This window comes from Syngnathus leptorhynchus, chromosome 18, assembly GCF_054491065.1.
Source record: "Syngnathus leptorhynchus isolate UIUO chromosome 18, UIUO_Slep, whole genome shotgun sequence".
Classification (NCBI taxonomy): Eukaryota; Metazoa; Chordata; class Actinopteri; order Syngnathiformes; family Syngnathidae; genus Syngnathus; species Syngnathus leptorhynchus.
The window spans coordinates 4,517,289-4,542,757 of NC_141212.1; the positions used below are offsets into that span (position 1 = coordinate 4,517,289).

The 25,469-nt window shown below is 37.6% G+C and overlaps 1 protein-coding gene across 1 annotated transcript; it reads left to right on the forward strand.

Moving 5' to 3' along the window:
- The first annotated feature begins 4,895 nt into the window (after positions 1–4,895).
- On the forward strand, positions 4,896–20,538 carry meis2b (Meis homeobox 2b). Its single transcript, XM_085938289.1, has 13 exons — positions 4,896–4,907; positions 5,099–5,340; positions 5,703–5,844; positions 5,966–6,016; positions 6,211–6,261; positions 6,382–6,528; positions 8,026–8,140; positions 13,813–13,952; positions 16,248–16,324; positions 16,933–16,991; positions 17,099–17,188; positions 17,312–17,408; positions 19,830–20,538. The coding sequence occupies exons 1-12, from the start codon at positions 4,896–4,898 to the stop codon at positions 17,368–17,370; spliced, it is 1,185 nt and encodes a 394-aa protein (XP_085794415.1). The 3' UTR covers positions 17,371–17,408; positions 19,830–20,538.
- The last annotated feature ends 4,931 nt before the right edge of the window (positions 20,539–25,469 follow it).

Consider the following 25,469-nt stretch of genomic DNA (forward strand, 5'->3'; position numbering starts at 1 on the left):
TGTTACAATGGCCACAACTACTAAAAAATATGAAATATTACTCACAGGAAATAAGAAAAATGGGTTGGATAGTGTGTCACCAAATTTGGCCAGTAGATGGCGGCATTTGCCTTTCCGACTGCACCAGACTATTATCATTGCATTCATAGGCAGTTTAGACGCCCTCATTGAATTTATGCCTAGGGGTTGCAAAAATGAATAGATACTTTCTTTGATACAATTACATTTATTGCACTGATCTTTGATTTTCATTGACTTTAAATGTTAATATATGACTTTCACTTTCTCTCAAATGTGGTATTTAGTTCATTGCTATGTCATCCGGCTGTTAAGTTTTAGTGCCCCCTCACGCTGTCTGTGCCATCATGTCAGAATACATTAAAATAATAGGCCCAAATTAAATACGTTCCATTAAATTGAACCCTATATACCAGGATCAACAAATGGACAGCTAAAAAAAAAAAAAAGACTACCAAATAAAGATAATTATTGCAATTTATAAAGCTGCTGATATCATTGAGCATCCATATCTGGTTGATTTATGGACATTATGTCAACACACACAAAAAGAAGCTTAAAAGAGGAAATTCAAAGAGGGATGATTTAATGCAGAGTGCAAATCCACACACCATGGATGTGTTCAAAAAAACCGTCCAGTGAGTCTTTGTTTGGAATTAACAATTAAAATTATCCAATGGCAACATAATGAGATGGCTGGCTTCTGTCCACAATGCCCAAGGGAATACAATATACACACACGCACACACTTTGAATGGTTAATGACCACCCAGATCTTTAGTGACAGTACAAAGCAGATCCAAAAGTAATGAAAGAAGGGGATTTTTTTTTTGGGGGGGGGGGACATATAGAAAAGAGTTGGGATTTGAGTCATTTCAAAGAATGATGTATATAAATGGACTATGAATCATTTGTTAAACTACAATTCTTAAAAGGCAAACTAAGTTTGTTTTTCTTTAATAGGATGCTATTGGGTATCATGGTGTGTGAATAGTTTGCATAACCGACGGGGGACTCGCAGTTTTCGCTCCTTTATTTTATTATATATATTATTATATTCATCACTGAATGTCATGCAGTCTCTCTTGCTGCTACATTACTGGATGTTATGCACTTGAAGTTATTTTATTACTTGTTGCTAAACTCTCATCACTATGTAATTTTACCTGATTAATGTCACGGAAGTATTAGCTTGGAGTTAGCATTAGGTTAGCTCTGCTTTATTGTATTATCGGTATTACCAAAACAAATCTTTTTACAATATCATAAAAATCCATAAATAAGACGCATTGGATTATAAGCCGCAGGTTTTAAAGCTTGTGCAAATTTGTACAAAATTGTGTTTGTTTGTCTACACTTTTTTTTTTAAATATGTAAAATCACATTAAATTAAAGAAGTAATTTTACTTACCACACTGTGCTAGATAAGGATTTTTTTTTTTTTTCTAAATAGGCAACGATATTCTCCTGTGTCCAGTGTTGGAGATTACATATCGTTCGTGTGTTTTCTGTGAGGCTGACTGCTACAGGGTGATTAATGTGTTCATTTCCCATTATTAAAGACTAGAGCAGCGCTGCGGGCTACAGATATAGGACCTCGTCATAAATCTTAGCCAAATGAACAGTCAAATAATCGCTCATCGAAAATGAAATCTGGGCTCATTAATACTGACACCCAGACTGGGGGGATGAGAACACACACACACACACACACACACACACACACACACACACACACACACACACACACACACACACACACACACACACACACACACACACACACACACACACACACATACCAACCAGTCTCGGGCATGAAGTCACACATTCGCATGAATACACACAAAAATTGATAAACAAAATGTGGACTTGAGGGGGATTTGGTCTGGTCTGCCACCTTGGCGCACCACTCAACAATGACAGGCTGATCATTAGACGAGCACACGTACACACACACACACACACACACACACACACACACACACACACACACACACACACACACACACACTCATGGGCTCATTGTGTGTATCTTAGCTCCAACACACAAGAAAGCAGTGACCCATTAGTGCAAGACAAAGGGATCACAGGCCACAATTGGAGCCATAAATAAGATCAGTGTTACATACAAACACTGAGTTATGTTATGTTGATCCACGGATGACTATCACTTTGAAAACATTGGAAAGAACAATGAGGAAGTCGGCCGCTTGCATCTTACATGGCTTGCTTCATCTCGAGTGACGGGTCATCCAATAATAAGAGAGGCAGAGCAGCAATGGGTAACGTGCATGCTCTCAGCGTCATTGTTATTTTGATCAACGGATAGAAAATGATGACAATCACTTTGTAGCTTCTGACTCAGGGGTGTCAAAGTCTTTTTTGTCGCGGGTTGTATCATAGTCGTAGTTTCCTTCGGAGGGCCATTATGACTGTCAAGCCGAATAAATGTTTGAATGGCTCATGTTATATGCAGTATAGGCTGCACAACAAACTGATGAATAAGTAGTTCTGAAATTAGAACTGTTCAAATTTTTAAAAAGATGAATGCTAATAAAAATTGCTTGAAACTTTTTTTTTTTTTTTAGAGGGAAGACAATTAGCAGTTTTATTATTGACACAAAGTCGATGTAGTTTGTCTTCACAGGCCAAATATAATTACGCTGTGGGCCAAAATTGACATCATTGAATAAATCCATCATTTTTTTACACACTTCCTCCTATTTTGTATGCTTATAAACAAGCTATTTTTGTCAATGACTCAAAACTAATCGCACGAAGACCTGATTTTTTTTTTTTTTTTTAAAACACATCACATGAATTTCTAATAAAATGTCAAATATTTAATGTGGTTTCCTTCATTGAGGTTACAGGTCGGGTGGCAAAACTTCGTAAAATCAGTGATTCAGTAAGTCTAGACTACAATACTACATTTTTGTGCAATTTCCGTAAAGTACAGTATCTTTCATTCTGCATATAACACTATCTGTCCCACAATGATGCAAATACACCCACCTCCAACAACCACCCCACCATACCCCTTGCCCCTGCTCCCCATCCACCCAGGTCTCTGCTGCCCTCCTTTCTCAGTCAGTTCTGACAATGCTAATGATTCTCACTGGGGTACAGGATGACGGGTGACAGAGGCAGCTCGACCGAGACTGTCTTACGATGGTAAGGGGGGGGGGAGTTGACGTTGGTGTGTGTGTGTGTGTGTAATGGGTGGGGTGGAAGAAGAGGTCAAGGATGGTGGTGCACTGGCCCCTATCTGGTGATGCGTCGAAAAAGATGCATATTTGCCTGACTAAATGGTAATTTATTTCATTTATGACAGGGCCTGACACTCTGAATCAGGATTCATTCAGATCTCATTGGCTGGCCGAGTTTGTGTGGGAGGGATGAGGTAAAATGAGGTAAACAGAAAGAGAACATAGGGAGAAAGAAACAAAATGGGCATGGAAATAATATGCAATGAGGGGCGACGTAGCCCCCGGGCATGGGACATGTTTTGCTTGTTTCCTTATCGTTAGTGTATTTCTAATTCAAATGTATGCCTTTAATAATTCACACGCGGCATATCAAAGAATAGGGTGGAATATGTGTGTGTTTGAAATAAAGCAAGAATTATTTCTCCTGAGAAAATGCGTCGACCATTCATTTCCTAACAAATTTGGGAGAGAAAAGGTTAGGTTGATTGCATACGTGTTGATACAAAGTAAAAATATAAACAGTAATTATATATGAAAAATATTAACAAAGTAGTTCATTCATACTTTGATGCCTGAACATGACTTTTAGCATCTGGAGATGATAATTATTATTAAAACCTTAACAGTATTTAAGTATTTATTGTGTCTAATAATGATCACGATTATTACAATTATTCTTATTTGCTATAAGTACTATTTATTTAAATTAAATCATAAAATAAAATGAATCTGAATCTTGACTGAATACACACTATACACTAAAATATTCATACTTGAAAGTTGGAAAACTCCTCCACCAGGTTTCAGTGCCGAGCCTGGAGGTAGCAGTCAAGTCGGAAGCACACTGACCGGAAACAGTATGTTATTTTAAAATAAAAGCATCGAAACAAGCAAGTGGGGGCATTGAAACGTTCTAAAAAAGAATAATAAAAAGCCTTCAGCGACATTAAAAAAAACTTTCAGTATCAACTTGACTTTAATGGAGCGGCAATCATTGAAATTAAGTAAAATAATAATATCAGGACAAATGGGACTGCCAGAGACACCCATATTGTCTAGTTGCTAGATAGGAAATAAACAATATACTTTATTCGTATTTTAAATCACACATAATGCATGATACATTTGCACAATGCAGAACGTCATGGCATCAACTTTTATTGTGAAGGCAATAACCGGAAATTGCAATTGTCAACGTTAGCTGAGGATGGCTGAATCCAGCCTTGACCAAATTCCGTCATCAGCATACACTGCAGTTCTCCCTTCATATAAGTGGCTCCTCAGCCAATCTGCGAGTAGAGAGCGTGTCGGCGCGCACGGACAGAGAACACAATCCCCCCCCCCCCAAAAAAAAAAAAAAACAAGGAGGGAGTTTCTATCCAAGACTTGGAACTGATGCGCAGATGAACATCAAACACACGCACTGATTCTCACAGATGAGATTTAATCCACAGGAATCAAGTTTGCAAATTGCGCGTTAGTAGCGAGGACAGATGATGATTACTTTTTTCCTCTGATCACGTTCTATTGATTGTCATTCCACTGATTTGCCAACGGGACTATTTTTTGATAACTAGGAATATACTTTTCTGACTCTTGGATTTTTCAAGTCATCCCTGCTTTTCAGCGTCACTTCTCTTGTACGCTTGAAAATTGCGCTCAACGATGGCGCAAAGGGTAAGTAACACAGTATGATTATTTTTTTATATATATATTTAGTTTAATCTTTTTTTAAAATATGTAGATTATAGTTTTCAATTATATGTGGAAACAAATTCCATCATGTCATATATGAGCGGAAAAAAAAACTCATCATATATATTTTTTCTTATTAATTATTAAGACATTACATTTAATTGAATTGTCTATCACCTAAGTACGATGAGTTGGCTCATTACGGAGGCGGGATGGATGGAGTTGGAGTCCCGACATCCATGTATGGAGACTCTCACGCCCCGCGGCACCTACCCCAGGTCCACCACCTGAACCACGGGCCACCCCCGCATCCCACGCAGCACTACGGAGCCCACGCACCGCACAGCATCATGCCAGGCAGTATGGGCAGCGCAGTCAACGACGCGCTGAAAAGAGACAAGGACCAGATTTATGGGTATATTTATTTACAGAATAAAACTATTTTCCCTACAGCGATAATAAGAAATGTGCGCAGGAAAATGTTGATTGGTATGAGACACCTTAAAAATACAAATATTGTCAAATAATTCCAGTTTGAAGTCGACATTAATTTTAAAGTTTGCATTATTTGTCATTAATACAAAATTCCGAGAATCAAAACATGGAAATAATTTTCATTAAAACAAAAAAAATATCATATATTTCTTGGGATTCAATATTTGTTAAAAAGGATTTAATTGATTTATTTTGGTATCAGGTTGTCCTTTTTCTTTTCCTCTGCAAGGCCAACATGCATGATTGTTATCTTAACGGGAGTTTGACGTTCCTGTGCTGCAGACATCCTTTATTCCCGCTTCTTGCGCTCGTATTTGAGAAGTGCGAGCTGGCGACGTGTACGCCAAGAGAACCTGGAGTTGCAGGCGGGGACGTATGCTCCTCGGACTCCTTCAATGAAGACATCGCGGTCTTTGCCAAACAAGTAAGAACGTGCAAATAAAAATAGCAGAAATAAAAATACTCCGTTCTGGTCATTAATATTATTCCTGCATTCAATTGCAATGATATTGACAAAATATTTGCACGTTGTTTTCTAATTTCAGATCCGTGCAGAGAAACCTTTATTTTCTTCCAATCCAGAACTGGATAACTTGGTGAGAACATTTCCTTTTTTTTTTTTCTTTCCACGTTGCTGCGCTTGCCTGGAGCAATCACATCCCTTTAGGGCGCAGTTATTAAAATCATTGTTGTATTCATAACGCGCATAACGTTTTATAAAGCCCCTGAAGGCTTTGTGCATTGGCACTGTTGATTGATGGTTTATTGCATTTCTTTTTTTTCCTTTTAGATGATTCAAGCTATTCAAGTGCTGCGTTTTCATCTACTGGAATTAGAAAAGGTCAGTGGCAGTAAATAATAATGTGTTGAGGTTTCTGATAACTTTTCTTGTCTGAGCTGTTGAGTAAAAATGTAAAAAAAAGAAAATCAGTCTTTAAAATGATATTTGTTTTTATTTTAGGTGCACGAGCTTTGCGATAACTTCTGTCATCGGTATATCAGTTGTCTGAAAGGTAAAATGCCCATCGACTTGGTCATTGAGGAGCGAGACGTCTGCAAGTCGGACTTTGATGATCTGTCAGGATCTTCTACCAACCTCGCAGATCATGTGAGTTTACTGGATCATAAAAATGTCTCCTCATTGTGTCGTCTTATTCATCATTATGGTGTCATGGTACAAGTAGAACTCGTGGGATACAATAAATCAGAAGGCCTCCATATATTCATGTTCTTTAATGTGATTTTTTTTTTTTTCATCAAGATCAATAACATCTTGAGACCCAGAGAAAAAAATAAAAAAAAATTTTTACACCACATAATTCTTAGGGGTGAAAAAAAATCAGTCAAAATAATGTCAAAACATGTTTTTATTTATTGATTACAATATGCTTTATATATGACTCTGTTTTATGCAATTTAAAGGTTTTTAAAGTCCATCAAAGCATGAATGCTTGAAGCACCATAAAGCCATTAGAAGTACTAATTGTATCCTAACTAGTCTGGTGTGTGTCTTACCTGATAACCCAGACAACTGATAACACTCACTGTGATATCGACTGTATGTTAACTTTAACTCGAGCTCTGCAACGAAGGAAGAAAATGCATTGTTACAAGAGCACCTGGTTGAAGTTAGCCTTCAAAAATCTTCCTTTTGTTGTTATTGTTAATATTATTATTGAAGAACGCTCAGTTGAATACAATGGTGTCAAACTCATTTATGTCGTAGTTTCCTTAAATTGTTGTTCAAATATTTAAAAAAGATGAATGCTAAGAAAAAATGCTAGCAATAGCTCTATTGGTAATTTCAGTATTGTCACATGAAGTTAATCCACAATCTGTCTTTGCGGGACCACATAAAATGATGCGGCGGGCCTTATCTGCCCCCCGGACCTTATGTTTGACACCGTTGACTCAATACATAAAGCATCCTTGTTTTGTTTTTTTTAATAGACGGGATGTGAAAAAAATAAGTCCTTCATTAGCTTGATAAATGTAGCAACACATGGCGTTTCTTTGAGTCGCTTCGTTTACAGAAGAGTTGCAATTATTTTTGGGGGGAGAAAAGAGAAAAGAGGGGCCATGGTGGAGAGGCCCCCCCTCCCCTTCGCTTTTGTCCTTGTGCTTCTTGTTGTCATCTGCTGAGCTCTTCATCTGATCACCATCAGGCAAACAGCTGACGCAAAGAGGTTGAAGAGGGGAGATCTACTGTTTGGCTTGGGCTTAAAACCGTCTGAGTACCTTGACCAAGGCTCCCAATAAATACAGGGCTCCTACCTAAAACCGCTCACAGAAACCACAAGAGCTTCACAAGGTTCACATGCTGCAGGATTGCCAGATATTCACTAGAAATCGACTTTTTTTTGTTTTCTATCGGGTTTGATTTCAAATCCACCACAGGCAGAATGGTAATTGATCTTTCATACGATGTTTAACTTACCGCCTTGCAATGCTAATTGCTGTCTTTTGTAAAAAGTGCATAATGGAGCACTTACTGGACCTACTGGACTTTCCTCATCTATCCCCCCTCCCCTTCCCTCCTCTCTTCTTTACTTTTATTTTCTTATCTCCTGTCCCCCGGTGTGCGGACCTTACCCTGACCTCTCAGAACCCAGCATCCTGGAGAGACTTGGATGACGCCCACTCCACACCCTCGGTAGGAACCCCAGGACCGTCCAGTGGGGGACACGTCTCTCAGAGTGGAGACAACACCAGTGAACTCGGTAAGAAAACCCGCCGACAAGTCTCCTCCATATCAAAGCATTGTATTTTCCGTGACCCCTCTTAAGCTTAGGTGACTCGGTGGGACAGTTGATGTACTTTTGAAATCAGAGACGAGTAAAAACTGCTCAAATATTTTAAATAGATGAATGCTAATAAAAATTGCAAGCAATTTTTCAATTCTTTTTAATAAAAAGTGAAGACTATTTGTGATTTTAGTATTGACACATAAAGTCTTCATGGGCCACATACAATGATATGGCGGGCTGTATATGGGCCCCCGGGCCTCGTGTTTGACACAGATGGTTTATAGTAAGATAAGGGAGGATGAGGATAAGAGTTTCCTTCGAATTTTATACATGATGGGTAGATAAGGTCGGGTTGGAAAGTGGCAAAACAAGCTGTTGCCAGTGGCAAATTGATTTTGAGTGCAAATTTAAAACGAGACGGAGTGCAAATTTCAGTTTTATAAGATTTGTTTGTCAATGACAGGCTTGCCTTTCAACAATTAACAGAAATAAAGGAAGGCTTTTTTTTTTTTGTCCAGCCTGCTGAGCCTTGGCTGCAATTCATAAATCAGAACTCTGACAGTATTCAAACTAAAAGTTGCTTCATTAGGGAAGATCCCTGACAATGGCATCCTGGGTTCAACTCATTTGGAAGTGATAAATAGATCTTTATTTTCTCTCTAAGTGTGGCCCTTGTGTTGTCCTAATACTATCTTAGCAGTTAATGTGGTAATTGGAGGCTATAAGAATTTTATGGTTTGTTTTTGTTGTTCTGCCCTTTGGCGGGAGTAAAAATAGAAAGGACTTTAAAGCAACTTTCCAGCCTCTGCCCATCAGGCATCAATGAGCAGAGCATTGATAAGAACAATAGGAGGATGCTTTGCAAGACAAGAGAAACTGAGAGGATTAAGTTAACAATCAGAACCAGATCGTGATTTTTACTTTGATATTGCACCATGCATTTAAAAAAAAAAAATCATTCTTACCGCATCAATTTTAGAGGAGTTTCTTGGAGTTTTTTTTTTTCCCGCTTATGTAAAAGTCAAGTCAGCCTGGGTGTGAATAGATTCTTTGCTTTAGGGTTTTTTTTTTTTTTTTTTTTTTAGACAACAGTGGGGGAAACCTCAAGGTCCGTGGCCTTTTGACCTGGAAAAGAATACATTGAGGTTGGGGGTGCAGAATATCCCCCGTGGGGATGTAAGGGCAGAGCATTTTATGTATATGAAACAAAGGCAAAGAGGAGAATGGAATGATCAGAGCTGCAGTTGCTGCAGCAGGGTCGGCTTGTGTGCTACCTGCTGAGGCTCCTTGGGTTCTTGCTTTATTCTCGGACTATGATACAGAGGAATCAAACTGCGGTTAAAAAGCATTTTGAGACTACAGAAGTCCGTTCCATGTCTTTAATGGATGCCAAACTCGAGACATGACTTCATTACGTGTAACTCTGCCCCCCAATTTGGTGGACAAAGCAACACCACTTCATTAAGCTTAGTGATTTTTTTTTGCTCCCAAATGTACGGTCAATTCATAATTGAATCTGCATTGGAGGTTATTGAGCAAGCAAATGGAGAAATGAAATAAATCTGATAGTAAATAAATAATAATAGTAAATCAAAGCATTTTCAAAATAATAAAAGAAATAAATCATAGAAAATAATAAAATAATAAATAAAATCTAAATAATAAATAAAATCTAAATGATGCAGAACAAAAATTTAAGGATGGATGTGTCGTGCATCCATAATATTTTATGTCATCATTTTTTGGAAAGCGTAGTAACTAGTGGAGGCTTCATGGAGCATCAGAGCAGCCGCAAATTTAACCACCACATTTTTAACAATTCATCTCTAGTCATTGAAAATCATCATTCATAAGTGACTAGACTTTTTCTTTATTTGCACAATATTTACCTTTCAATAACTCTGGTTCTATTAATTCTGTAAAATATTCTCTTATGTAATTATTGCATCAAGTGCTTGTTTTAACATTACTGCAGCGTGAATACTAACTCGCAAAAGCAACCAATGTCATTTGGGAGCGCTGTGGTAGTAGCAATTGGCTTAAAACCACAGGGAAAATGATCCTATCCACTCGTGGTTGAGCTTCTGGCTGCCTACTTCTCTGTGGCCTCCCAGCGTTAGGTTGTTTCCTTGTAAGCTGTGTGATATGTAAAGGGGGTCCCCTTTGATACAGCTACCCCCAGGGTTACTGCTGTTGACCACAGCTAAGGGGGGGCTGAGCTATCCGAGGAATGTTTGGAAGAGGTCTGGGGGTGGACAAGGAGAAGATTTAAATGTCCATCACAAAGAGTGAGATAAAACAAAAGGCGGGAGAAAAAAAGATTTGTATTTTAAAATGTATTGTAAGGAACAGGAAATGTGGAATTCTTCTGTCAGACTCAAAGTAAGATGGAATGTTTCATGCTATGGTTGCTCACATACCGGTGACATCACAGATTCACATGTTTGCATCTGTCATGGATCTGTGGGTGTTTTAGAAAGAAGGGCAGACTCCATGGGAATGAAGGAGGTGGGACTTGGGGAAAGAAAAATGACGCACACACACACACACACACACACACACACACACACACACACACACACACACACAAACACACACACACACACACAAACTGTGGCATTTGCATAGAGTGAAACATATTGTGCGTTAACTCTTGAACCCGAATCGTGTCATAGCCACAGTAAGGCCTATTTGTAGCAGTATGTGTGTTGCAACATAAAACAGGGCAAAGAGCAATAAAATAAAATAAAATAAAATAAAATAAATTAAATTAAATTAAATTAAATTAAATTAAATTAAATTAAATTAAATTAAATTAAATTAAATAATCCTTCAGTGGATCATGAGAGATAACCATCCATGCAAAAACGGTTGTGCCTCAATTTACGAGTACCAAATGTTTATTGAGCTGGAAAATCAAACACAAACTGAAACAGTTGAATGGAGCATGGAGCAATCGCTTGATAAAAAGCCAACCTGACTGAATGCAGCTCCTTACTAGCCACGCCCCTTGCAGGTGCACCAACACGCATGTGTGTGTGCACGTGTGTGACTTTTGGCTTAGTTACACTTCATAAAAACACCCAATTTATTTCCTAGGTGAGTGTATTATGACCTTGGTCACTGAAAATTTAAAATTTGTATTCAAAGTCAAGTACCACTCTCTTAAGAAAAAAACACTCAAATGTTTGTCATGCTTGCAGAAAACATTCTGCCATTCTGATTACAAAATGCAAAAAGTGCTCCACTTTAAATTTAATCATCATGTTCAGATCCCAACACAGAGGTATTCCCCGAGACTTGGAAACAATCCAGACTGCTCCATTTGGAGCTGTGCATCATGCCTAATAAGGGAAAGAGCTGTGTGGTGTCACTGATGATGGATCAGGGACCTGCTGAGCTCATTAGATAGGCATGCTGGCTTTGCATCACTGATGCAAATGGGGTACAGCAATCAGTTCTGCTAAATGCTCCCCACTTTGTCTTTTTCACACACCATCCACTGACTGCTCGTCACACCATAACAGTGTTTAAAAGAGCAAAACATTAGACCAAAAAAAAAAAAAAAGAGTGTTATTATTATTAAGAAAATGGTAATGTTACTAATGTTAATGTAATGTAAACTGTGGCACATAATGGAAATTCTAATTCTCTTAGTTCATCTTTACAAACATCTTAATTATCTCACACTCATGTTTAAATACACCAGTTAGTAAAATGGGTGTATTTGAATGTAATAGTGGGGGATAGTATTTTCTAAAAAAATTCTCTTTTGTCTTTTTCACATTGCAGTCATAATAGGCTCCATTTGATCAATTCTGAGATTAAATTCCAATGAGGAAAACAAAAAACACGTTGCAGAATTGAAGTAAGTGCATTTTTCAGTGTTAGGTGTGTTAAATAAATAAAAGAGCAGGAAAAGGCAGTGTTGAAATAAAAAAGCATTAATATATAACAATGTCGAAAAGAGCAGAACGAAGAGTGCAAATTCTTCTTCATATCTTAGGGTGCTGCTTTTTGTGTATGTTTTTCTTCTTGGCCCGGGGGCAATACTCCAGCCAACCCTGCAGTAATGCCCAACCCTCCACCTCCACCCTCCGGTGGGTGTCACGCGTGCAGACACTGGCAGGCAGCGTGGAGCGCGCCCTGATGGGGGGGGGGGTGAGCAGGGGCATGGCAGAATTGCACGGGTGTACGACTTTGAGACTGGACCGTCACACACTGCTTAGATTGGCTGAGTTGCCGGGGAGCAGTCAGAAGCGATTAGTGTAGCAGAAGATCTGCCCTGCGGCTTTCCCCTCTCTGCTGCACAAGAAAGAGGGATGAGGCGAGTAGAGATGAGGAGAGGTAGACCAGGGTGAAGTGGGGAGGGGGGGGGGGGGGGGTGACATGCCATACGAAGAGATAATTAGTCTGAGCCTAGCGTGTTTTTTTTTTCCTTCTGTACTTTTTGTTTTCTTTCACTTATTTACATTACGAAAGACGACAGGTAGACTAAGCTCGAATTGATGGAAAGTATTATTTATTCAATAATAGTGTATTTGATTTCAAAGCAGAAATATATTTGATTAAAAAGTCAATATTTAAGTTTGACATAAAGAACCTATTTAAAAACAAACTTATGGATACTAAAGAAAACGCAGACAACAACACAGAGGCTGTCTCATCTCTGGATGCCATCCGTCAAAACTCCCACCCTCTTCTCCCCCCCTCCCCTCATCCATGGAACACATCCTTTTTAATGTCAATATTCATTAGCTGAAATATTTATTCATGAATATGGCTCATATAGATGCGCTTGATTGATGCATCCCTAAAAACAAAAAGACATGCTAGGGCAAATCTTAAGAAAAGTAGGGTTTCTGTCCCGCCTCGGGGGAGGAGTCTCTCAGATGCATTATTCACATGCCCTCCAGGCAGGCTTTCAAGGCTACTCTGCCCCGAGGGCAAGAAAAAATAACCACCACTGTTAAAAGTAAATCATCTCGGCTGATGCACAATTAATGGCAGAGAGGGAAGCAGAGTGCCCCTTGCGCAAAGCAGGGGCGGAAATCCGAAGCCTCCTGCCTTGATCCGCTTCGGCTTTCTTCTAAAATCAAACAAGGATGCTGCTAATGGCAGAATCCAGAGATGCAGACGATCGTGACGCAGACGTTGTATGGGATGCTTGGGGGATGGGAATTTTGGTTGAACACAAGGGTAATGAATTTCTTATCCTTGCACCCAAACGTGCACCTCACGTCCAAGTTTGAACAAAACAGAGTTTGATGTTATCGGATTTGTATTTTATACTCTGTGTTTATTTTTTTTTTATAAGGAAATCATTAGTCTCAATTCAAATAGAGGTCACATATAAATAAATGTAGCACAGTGCCTGTTCATTATTTCACGTTGGGTACACAACTCCTGCAGTCATTACTTCATGTCAAGCCAGTGACTCAGATTGTATTAATAGCTCTTTGGTCTTATTGAGCTCCCACACCCCCAAAGTCTTCTTCATTATCCAATGTCCGGGGGAGTCAAACAGAGGTGAGAGGAAATATCTTGTGTGAGCATACAACGTTGCCCTTTTTTTTAATTTTTTTTGGCAGGGCTGTATAAAGTCCTGGGTGCAAATGTAATTTTTTTTTTCTTAACTTGTATAGGAGACGGGCTCGACAACAGCCTAGCATCACCGGGCACAGGAGATGAAGATGACCAAGATAAGAAGAGGCAGAAGAAAAGAGGCATCTTCCCCAAAGTGGCAACAAATATAATGAGAGCGTGGCTATTCCAGCACCTTACAGTAAGACATTTCGATTTTTGTTTTTCCTTTCCAATTGAAAGCCATGGGGTATTTCCTCCAAAGCATCTGTGTCAAACCCGAGGCCCGGGGGCACAGATACGACCCGCCACATTATTTAATGTGGCCCCCTGGATACAAATTGTGCAGCAACTTCATTTGTCAATACTAAAGATACAAATTCTCTTCACTTTTAAACAATACAGATATTTCTAGTAATTTTTGTTACCATTGATCTTTTAAAAAACTGTTTTTATTTATTGTTTGATCCTCGAAGAATAGACCTTCATGTCAAGGTCCAATTTGTACAACTATTCCTTGGTTTATACAGATATCAACATCAGAAAGAGAATAAAAGCGAACTTGGAGTGCTTTACCTTTTGTCCAAAGTCCAAAAGATCGAGCCAGTTGCTTTCTTCTTCTTTTTTTTCTTTTCGATACTTCACACTGTCAGATGTGTCATAAGCTCTTAGTCGTTTAGTTTATAATAGGCCCACACAGATCCTGTACTCATCGTAATCCCTTCCTTTCCAAAACCCACCTTTTAGATTTTGAGATGGAAAAAAAAAAGGAAGATAATTGAATTATCCCTTTTCTGTTCACAATCCTCTAATTTGTTAAGCAAAAGTGTTTGCAATGGCAGGATGTGCCAATGAAAAGTGTGCAAGGAGACTTTGGGCTTCTGAAAAGACCATTGCAACACCCAAGCGATCAAGCATTCATCAGTTGTTGAGGTTGTGAATGGAGCTGGATTATGTTTTGTCACACGTTGCGGAGTAAGGGGGGGCTCCTCGGTCGTAGCCTCGTGCTTTTGTCACCCCATTCTGAAGAGACTTGAAAGACCCCCCCCCCTCCCCTCTTCTTCTGAGGTAGCTACCAAAGAACGCAGCTGTAAAGGTTCCAATTCATTATATCATTCATTATGGTCTCATTAGCCTGGTCAAACCGTTGGTTTCCATGCAACCTTTACATATGACCACATTCAAAGATGAATGCTAAACTTTGAATTTAGTCATCACACGCTGGAATTCACTGATGGCCTCACACTAAGTAAAATGGGAGTTGGCCGGCTATTCAGGTGAGGTCTGCAATATGAGACCAGATATCTACGGAAGCGTGGGGATGCTAATGTGGAGTAAAAAAAATATATATAAATATTGACTGGCAAATACGTTTGAATGTACTTGGGACTGCATTGGAACACATTTTAATATGATTGAACATAAATACATTTAAACATACTTGGAGGTAAAAAAAAAATTCCCCCAAATTGCGCATGCGTGAGAAAAAAAAACGATTTTGTTTTTAAGCATTTGAGCTTTATTATTCCACATAATAAAAAAATATTTATTCATCTTGTCGCCACGGGCGTCCTGAAACCTATCCCAGCAGTCTTTGGGTGGGGTATAATTTATATTTGAAAAAGATGAATTGGAATAAAAATTACTAGCAGTATTTCTATTTTTTTGTTTTTAAGTGAAGACAATTTGTAATTTTAGTATTGACACCTGAAGCCGATACACTATTTGTCTTCGCGGGCCACGTAAATTGACGTGGCGGGCCATATCTGGCCCTCTGGCCTCGAGTTTGACACCCATGTCATTCACAATCACACCTATGAATCGTGTCGAGTGGTCAATTGGCCTACCATGCATGTTTCTTTGCACTCCCAAAATTTTAGTCAATTTCTGCTTCAGCAATATCGAGCACTATTTGTGTGAAAATTCAAAGTTGAAACGTTGATGAGGAGTCGAAAATAGGACTTGTTGAGTCATCAGTTCAACCCCTAAACCTGAAAAGAAGTTGAAAATGAAGTGCTTGGAAGCTCATCCTTCACTGATGACCACAGGAGGCAGCTGATGGCCTGACAGCAGCAGAATGGCGACTGGCCCACGACCCTGTTCCCAGTACATGGGTCACCTCTGTCTGCCATCTGCCGCCCTCCTCCCTCCATCTCTCTGTCTGTCTCTCTCACTCTCTCTCACATACACACACAGGAGAGATGGAGAGAGGTGGGGAGGGGTTGCTCGCAGGGTGACGGGGGGGCCTGGCCTTACCAAGACCCCAAACAAAAGACACTATTGTGCCCCTTTACAGCCCACCCGATCGTTTGTCAAGCAATGTCAAATAATGTCAAATAATGTCACACAAAGCCACGCGCTTTTAGCCTCAAGTGTTAACAGGGCCAAACATTGCTCAGGCAAAGTTTTTTTTTTGTTTTTTTTTTAGAATATGCTTGCAGTCACATGACTTGATTGTCAATATTAACATTTAATTAATTTGTCTTATCCTCCACAGCACCCGTATCCATCGGAGGAACAGAAGAAACAACTAGCACAAGACACCGGACTCACTATTCTTCAAGTCAATAACTGGTGAGTGAGAAAAAAAAAAAAAGGGAATACATACATGATCAAATCTAAAGATGGAAATGACCACATTTAGCTTTGGAAGCTGTAAAGCGGATGTCAATGCATTCCGATTCATTGTGCTGCCTTAGGGATGTGTTCATGAAAAAGCATTGGCAGACCAGTTAGTCTTATTATAGCCTGTGGCTACAAGGCTAAACCTAAATCAATAGATTTTTTTTTTCTTTTTATAGATATGTTACAAGGTTCTAATACACCAGATTGTATCTGTGGTAGTGAAGCGTATTAGTGAAGTCCCTGGAGATACGGCATTGGTTTCCAGTTTGATTGAAACTGCCACATCCTGAATGTTTTAACTGAAGAATTAGGAATTTGATATGCCATGAAAAGATGGGGAATATCAACCCAAGTCATGTTAAAAATAACTAATTTATTTTTTTAATTTGAATGATAATATCTAATTTAATTTATTTTCATTTTAAATAAATGTAAATATTCAATAAATGTAATTTAAAATAAAATTCTGTGACATTTTTTGTGGTCAGTTGTGGTCATAACCTGGGGAAATAGTTACTGTATATATATTATTTACATTGCATATGTTTGATTTCCAGGTTCATCAATGCAAGGAGGAGAATAGTTCAGCCAATGATTGATCAGTCCAACAGAGCAGGTAAAAATAAAAAATCATAAAATAATATTACTGAAATACAGCCACACAAATTTAAACCGATTTAATGCATGTTGTGTTGAAATGTTTTTTGTTTTTTTTCTGTCAAGTGAGTCAGGGTTCAGCTTACAGTCCAGACGGCCAACCAATGGGAGGCTTTGTCCTTGATGGACAACAGCACATGGGTCTCCGACCCGGAGGTAAGCGCCTTCAAATGACATTAAAAAATGAATGGAGACAATGCACCCTTATCATTTATGCAATTGTTATGGAGCTCATGTGCAACTCATAAAAGTTAAAGACTTTACACACTCTTGTTTCAGGTCCAATGGGGGGAATGGGTATGAACATGGGCATGGACGGGCAGTGGCACTACATGTAAGCCCACATCACTGAGGCCAGCCTCAACAACAGGGTAAAGTAAGTATTTTAGTGCAAATTTAATTTATGAAGGTGGTGCACATTTTTTTTTTCAATGTATTTCTTATGATTTTTTTTGGTTTTATTGTGAGGTGACCTTATTAAGACACCGTTGGGAGGGGACGGGGTGGTTAAGCCAAGAGCGAGACGGCAGATATATTCATTTATTGACCTGCCTATTTACTTACGGTCAGTATTGTGAGAAAATTGCGAGAATGATTCAGATTCGTTAAAATCTGACCCCAAAAAAAAATGCCGCGTTGTACTCAGATCGTGTTGTATTGAAGAGGTGGCCGAGCCAAGAGGGCTTGTCAACGTCGCTGCGTCACGGCTCTCCTTTGGCTCCCCTTCTTTCAGGCAACATGGCTGTACCCAAAGCATCTAAAAAAAATAGGTTCGTAGAGCCCTTATAAGATTACCAGTGCAACCAAAAATATACTTGGAATTTTTTTTTTGGAGATCATCGCTTTGAGATCATCTTTTGTGTATGAATTAATTATGAATGTATTATATTGCTCCTTATTGATGTCGGTCCACACAAGAGGAGCAGCGCAATGTCCAGTGAAGCATGATGCAAAATTCTTATTCCTATATAAATATTCCATTTTAGTATGTTATTATTGTATGTTGCAATACTGTACAGAGGTATTTATCTCATTCAAAAAAGTAGGGGCCTGGAATTATTTTTCAAAATAATTATGTGTATCATATAATGATATTTTGAAAAAATAAATAAATCAAAAAAATAATTAAAAAATATAAATATATATATTTAAAAAAAATTCTTAGACATATGTATAAAGCCTACATTACAACGAGTTTGACAAAGGTGGCCTTGTTTGTTCGATGATCCTTGTCATTTATAAATAGAAGTGGAAGTTGCGTCACATTCCTTCGCTACCATCTTTTCTTTGCCCTATCCACATTTATTTTCTCCATCTTTTTCTCTCATTAAGAATCAGGCTAATCCCACCCCTTCCTCTTCCTTCGGCCCCCCGATCAGCTTCATACTGCTGCTGACAGTTTCTCAAATCAAGACATATTGCCTGCCGAAGGCATCCAAGCACAGAGAATTTTATTTAACACCCACACTCCACTGCTCAATGAGCCACGCTGTAATGACACTTACCTTGATTAATAGAGCTCTTTATATGTAAATAGGGGGCTGCATTTGCTTCATTTTTTATCCAGTGGGCCAATATTGGCCAACACAGCTGCTTCGTTCCTTGTCTCATAATCCATCCCAATGTTGCTAATGAAGTTCAAATGGTATCATTCATGATGCTTTATGTGAAAAAAATTTCGAAGAAAGATCGACAATGGCTTTTTCCAACTAGAATAAACATTATATTGTACATGTATTTGGCGGTGATTTAATCAAATTACTTCTCATTTAATGATGAGTGGCTAGTTACTGTGTAGTTCAATGAAGCCTGGTGTATTTTCCTCCCCCAATTTCATCTGCAGTGAGAGCATATGCTGACTGCAGCAATAAATTTCCTCAGGACTGCAGAAATATTACGCTTTTCCATGCACAATAAAGCCAAAGCCATAACATTTAACCAGCATGGAATACATGACTGAGTCTGCATTATGTTTTCTGCATAGGCCTGGCACTCTGACCTATGCACATGCAATGCTTGTGATATTTGAAAAGTTATTTTCAAAAATTAGGAGGGTACTCTGGAATGAAATATGAAATGATGGCTGAACAGTTTGTCCTTTTTAAACAGAATTGTTGATTTTTATTAGTAGACTGAAAAAGGACAAAACGATTACAATAACCAAATGCAAAATTTTAAAAGTGTAAAAAAATTATAAACAATAATTTAACACTTTATTCTGCTGGCGATAAGAGGAAAGTGGGTCTTGTGCTGACTTATGACTCCAAGTATGTATGTTAATCATACTATTGTCTGATAATGTTTATAAATATATGAATGGATAACTATTATAACAATTCTTATATCATTACATATAATTATAATATTCAGCAGAGATATGTAAATTATAATGTTACATTTGATTATCTTGAAATAAGTATATGGTCAAACTAAAAATCGGAAATTATAAGGCTTTTATTAGGTGTTTCTTTCAAATTTAGACTTTACATATTTATAATCATGAGTGTGCCCCAAAGAATGCCTGAATTATTTCCTGTGTAGAGCAAATGTATTTTTTTACTTTTTAAGGGGCATTAAAAAAAAAAAACAATGAAGACATTTCTGATATTTTATCTACTAAGATATAAGACTATTGTCCTTCTACTACTTTGAGGCAAATACTCGATGATACATTTATTTTATTTTATTTATCAAGGTTATTTGCCATTATTTTGACATACTGAGAGCATTATTTTGCCCACATAGGCTCGTGAGTTTTATTTCTTACCCATCATCTGCCTTATGTTGATCTTTCCAGGCCTCCATGGTTGGCTCAGGGATCTTCATTTTGAGGAGCTTTGGAAGCAGCCGGTGCATTTCCACGTGACCACCCCTTGCGCCCCACTTCAACTTTGTTGCCCTGTGGCTTGCACGCACACGAGTGTTGAAGATCACATGTCGGGGGTAAAAGCGTCACCTGTAGGCAACTTTTTTTTCCCCTAATGCAGTTGAAAAAGAGACTTAAGTTTGAGCTCTAACAACGGGAATTGAAAAAGACCCGGTGAGGTGGGGGGGCTGCTATGTAAAATAAAACAAACAAACAAAAAAATAAAATAAGACATTTAGAAGAAAAGCAGTCACGTATTTCCCCGCAGTTTCATTTTAAATTATTTATTTATTTTTATAACACAACGGACCACAGGGATGACACTTTTTTTTTTTTTCTTTCTTTATGAATCCAATCTGTGAAGCTTTACTTCCATATTTGCATCTCCTTTCTAAACATCAATGTACAGACACAACACACGCACATACACGCAAACACTGGAATAGATTTGAAAAATATGTATAATAATTTCAAATGTTGTGCTGTATAGATTTGTGCTTTTTCATTGCGGCTTTTTTGTTTTGTTTTATTTTTGGGGTTTTGAAAATACAGTATTGTTCTTGTGACCTCACCACACATCTCCAACTCATGTTGGTTTCTATTGCATTTTCTTTTCATGCTTTCCTCTGTGTGCAACTGAAGGGAATTTATAAAGAGTTCAATCTTTTTTGGGATATTGTTTTAATGATTTTCTTTCTATCACCAAAACAGAAAAAGTCTTCACTGCAGAGCCAAAATTGAGATCAAATAAAGAAGGACAAAGCATAGTGTGTTATGAAAAGAGAAAGATGGTGAGGTCAGTGTGTGGGCGTTGGGAGAACAAAAAAAAAAAAAAAAGCAACAAAATTAGTTGAAGGAGCAGGTCACGTATCCAGCTTCGGTTCGATAGAAGACGGAATTGCACTTGTCTGCTGTTATTGGATTGATCGTGACAGCCATGATGGATGGGCCGACTCCTAAATTCAGGAAAATAAGAAAGAAGCTGCTGCAGCTGGTTTTTCACGACGCGTCTTTGTTTGGGAAGGTTTGCACGCGTGTGCGGGCTTGCGTGTTTATTTAAGTCTGTGCGTTTCTGATTTGATGGTCAAAGATAGGATGGCATAAAAGAAAAAAAAAAAGTGCCGAAATTTGTGGTAGTCCTTTTATATACCTTCTTTATGAAAACGGAATAAATTATTTCGTTTTCAAAGCAATAACAACGCTTTATTCTTTCTCTTTTTTTTTATCCCGGTTTTTGTTGCACGGTGTATGTACTATGGCCTGGATTAAAAGAGGGAAATATAAATAAATAAATGCATAAACTGCACAGAGGAGCTCATTTATCACTGTCAGACGCCAACGATCCTCAGAGGCTTGAATCGACGAGAGCACAAGCCTGAACCGTCCATTGAGCAACTGTAGTTTCATAATTATTTCTAATCAATAAAAATCGAAAAAAAAAACAATTTAATAAGTTATAGATTAAATTATTTTTACTTGAGTTCCTCAACAAAGAAACAATTTTGATTTGACTCTTGATTTAATACAATGAATTATTATTATCATTATTATTATTATTTTGTAATAGTAAAGGACGTCCATTATTTTTCACTATTCAGTTCAAAGAAAAATAAATGAAGGCTGCGGACCAAAATGATTTCTATAAACGAGGTGCATGTCTTTAAGATGCCGGTTACGTTTAGATTTGCATGTATGGTGTTTCAATAAGAAATTTCACAGCAAAAAAAAATAATGTTGAATAGCCTATACGTGGCATAATTCGTCTGAATCGCCGTAGCAAGCATGTGTTTCCTTTATATTTGATGTTTTTTTTATTACAAGTTAATTCTAAAAAATATCCTGGCTGTAATGTCGGTATATTATAATATTTCTAAATATGTTTACAAGTTGTATATTTCTCATGAGAGAGGCATTATTTCTTATTCAGCGTGCAAAGATTTTCCATATATTCTCCATCTCTCACCATGAGCGCCAACAGGCCTAATTGGTTCGCTTCTGCAGACTGCGCGCAAGATAAATGCGTTGTGAAAGCTGCCGGAAATGCGCGACGGCCTGTATGAAATATAGGTCAGAGCTGCAGCAAGCTGAATGCAGAACGATGTATCACATGATTTCCAATCTCTATTTTACACTGAATTGCACCATAGTGCCGCAGTAATGCTGCTTAATTGTTTTTTTTTTAATTAACAGCATAGGAGTAACGCTTGAAAATATTCAAAAAGAAAAAACATCTTTTTTTCTACTTTATTAATGACATCATTGCATGCATGACGCAAATACGTATATAGCCATAAATGCAAAAATGGAGACAATAACAATCATGTGAATTAGAAAGAAAGGCAACGGTAGCAATTGACGTCTCCTGCAAAATACAAACACCTATTGCAATATGTATGTAATATGTGTAATACAAATAACATTAATTAATTCATAAATCATTGAATTAAATGAGGCCATACTGAGTGTTGATGGGGTGAAATGGTGAATCAGTGCAAATGCACTGCTTATGCAATTATGCAGCACAACAATACATTTAAAAGAAAACCTGCAATATATAATGAGTAATAATGTCCCTAATATCACCATCTTATTAATAATGCTAAAATAAATAAATAAATAAATAAATAAATAAATAAATAAATAAATAAATACGAGGTCAACGTGTGCACTGAAAATGAACTCCCTCGTTTGCAAAAAGGCTAATTCTAAAAGGGAGCAGTTTTGTCAATTGAGTTGAGCTCACTGGTATTTAACATTGGTCAAAAAATATTTAATCTTTTAATTTTCATTTCACAGTTTATTTTTGTCCAGATATATATCGGAATATTGGAATCTAATTTCCCTCTCTGTAAAGCTCGGTAAGGTGCATTTTAAAAATGCAGCAAACAATTTGGGTAAAATAAAAAAAATACAACTGTGCCTTTATAAAACTCAATAACTATGCAGACTGTCAATGTCAAGCAAATGCAACAGCAACAGGTGGTTCTGTTATATCATGGCCCCAAAGCAGCTTGAAGACAGCAGAACGATGAAATACATTAAAAAATATATATTTTGACGTCAAACAAAGGATACAAGCTAGGTGAGTAAATAAATAAGTACAAAATTCTACCAATTTTGTGGCAGTCTAGACTCTCTCTCTCTCTATCCGCTCTCTCTCCCTTTTCAGTATATAATACAAAATATATAACACATTTTGGAATTCGAATTAATCTGTGTAGATAATGCACGTTTGCTTGAATATAAAAAACATGTTGGCTTTAGGTATTCAATAATTTCCATAGCCTTGTCAAATAAGTCAATCTCAACACTAATCAAGTCATGTGGAAAGTATCAAGTTACACAAATGCTGATGACTTCACCATACATTTGATGGCAAGCAAAAGGAGCAAGGCTAATGATAGGAGACACGTCGTGACCCAACCTCTGGGTTGCCTATGTCAAACATCATTTGATATATGTATGTCCGTGCCTTCTAAATGACTCATTTGATTCTTTTAGCCCTCATCAACATGGGAGATGTTTACCTCCAACGTGGATGGCTGATGCACATTGTTTCAATTTGAAATAAGGGAACTCATATGTGGGAAGAGGCCCAGGAGGTAAAAAGTCAGAGGTGAGAAAATGGTCAGGAGCCTTTAATTATAATTGTTACTTTTACTTTTTAATGTTATGATGCTATTTAACTGCCCCCCCCAAAAAATCTCTACAAAAGAATCAACTGTACAGACAGCTCAACTTTTTAAATTCAATTTCGTCTCATATAATTCAGTTGAATGTTTCAAATATTTTCAATTTAAATTTCTTGTTTTGTCATTGTCAACTGGTCAGTGTTGTCTCAGAAAGTGACCCAGACCTAAAGTGTCCTATTTCTTTGCTTTTTTTTTACTCGGTAAATCAGTGATTTCTGTCAGGCTGCTCCATCTCGCCCTGGAGCTGCATCTGGCTTTGGACATAAATGGTTTCCTTCAGATTAGAGGGAAAGTGAGTAGGATTCGGACAGGCACGCTGGACACAGAACTTGCCACACTGGTCTCTGTTTTAGAATTAAAGTGACACATGTCATCCCAGGTTTTTCACCTGACATTTTTGTCCGCGCTATTGTCCAGCTACGCTATAGTTAGCACATCACCCGACCCCTAAACTCACTGGTCCTTGAATCTGAGGCCTCCTCTTTTTTTTTTTTTTCCACATGGTGGAGAAATGTGTCACTTTGTGTATATTTTTTAGTGGCAGTCGAGAAAGTGTAAGAAATATTGAAATATTTACATTCAGAGACTTTTTATCTTTCTTCATTTGAGTTTAATCATTTGACATTAGTGTCACCTTGAAAAAGATTGTCAAAAGTAACTTGGTTACTGATTACTTGTGTTTAAAAGTAACTAAGTTACAGCAGCCTAAAATAAAAATGCCAACTGTTTTTGCCATTTTTTTTTTTTAATCGGAACAATTTTTATTGGTTTAAGCATAGTTTTTATCAAAATTATTCAAAAACAGCTGTCTTAAACTAGGATGCACTTTTCTCTTTTCTTCAGTTCTCTTCAGCCTAATTAAAATAAATCAAATACATGTGAAGGATAAAAAATTTGCTCAGAGCTGAGGTCATGCTGTTGTTGAGTTTAAAGAATGGTCAAGTGCAAAAAGAAAAATTGGGAAATTACTTCGAGGCTCAGACTGTATCCATTTCCTTTTGGCCTCAGATTACAGCTGAGCTTTCCATTATGTCAACTAGCCATCATGGAGGGAAAGCAGCATCAGTGTGATCGTATTAAAAGTGAAGTGTTAGCAAATCCAAGGCTCTTCTTAGATTACATTTAAGAGAGTCCTGTAAAAGCAAGTTGTATTATTTTGATATAACAAAACATCCATTTCAACCCAGAACTAGTTAGGAATTAACTAAGAAGTGGACTTTTCCTTGTGAAACTTGGGTCAACGACAAATTTTTTTTTTTTTGGATGGAATTAACTCTTTGCTAAGAATTCATGACAAGTTGAAAAGGCCTTTGCCCTTTTGTCTGCAATGAGGCCTGACAAGGTCATTTCATAGTAGAAGCTTGCCCAAAGCAATCTTATCTGATAAAAAGCACGAAACATGCTACAGAAATATTTGACATCCACTCCCCCTTTAAAAACGAAATATTTTAGATGGTAATTATTTATGACATCAACTCTTTTTGTATTCTTAACTTATTTTTCTCATATTTATGGATTCATTTAGTTGTTCAAAACTTAGGTGAAACATTTAAAATTTACTTAATGGAGAAACTGCTTTCTGGTATACAAGTGATTGTGAAAAGTGAAGACTGGACATTTTAAATCTGATCCGAGAAATGCACCAAGGTGACTGAGAAAAACGATAATGGTAAGTGGACTTTCCTAACTTGCTTGTAACCCAACAGCTGTGAATGAGAAAGGAAAATAAACCATTAAGGTTAATGGGTCTACTCAGAGTGTATATTTAGTTAGGTTGATAACATCAATCACTTGGAGTCATTGTAATTACATCATAATAAACATTCCTCCAGCACAAGCCATCTATGCTTGGCAGTATTTGTCAACCACTAATATTTTG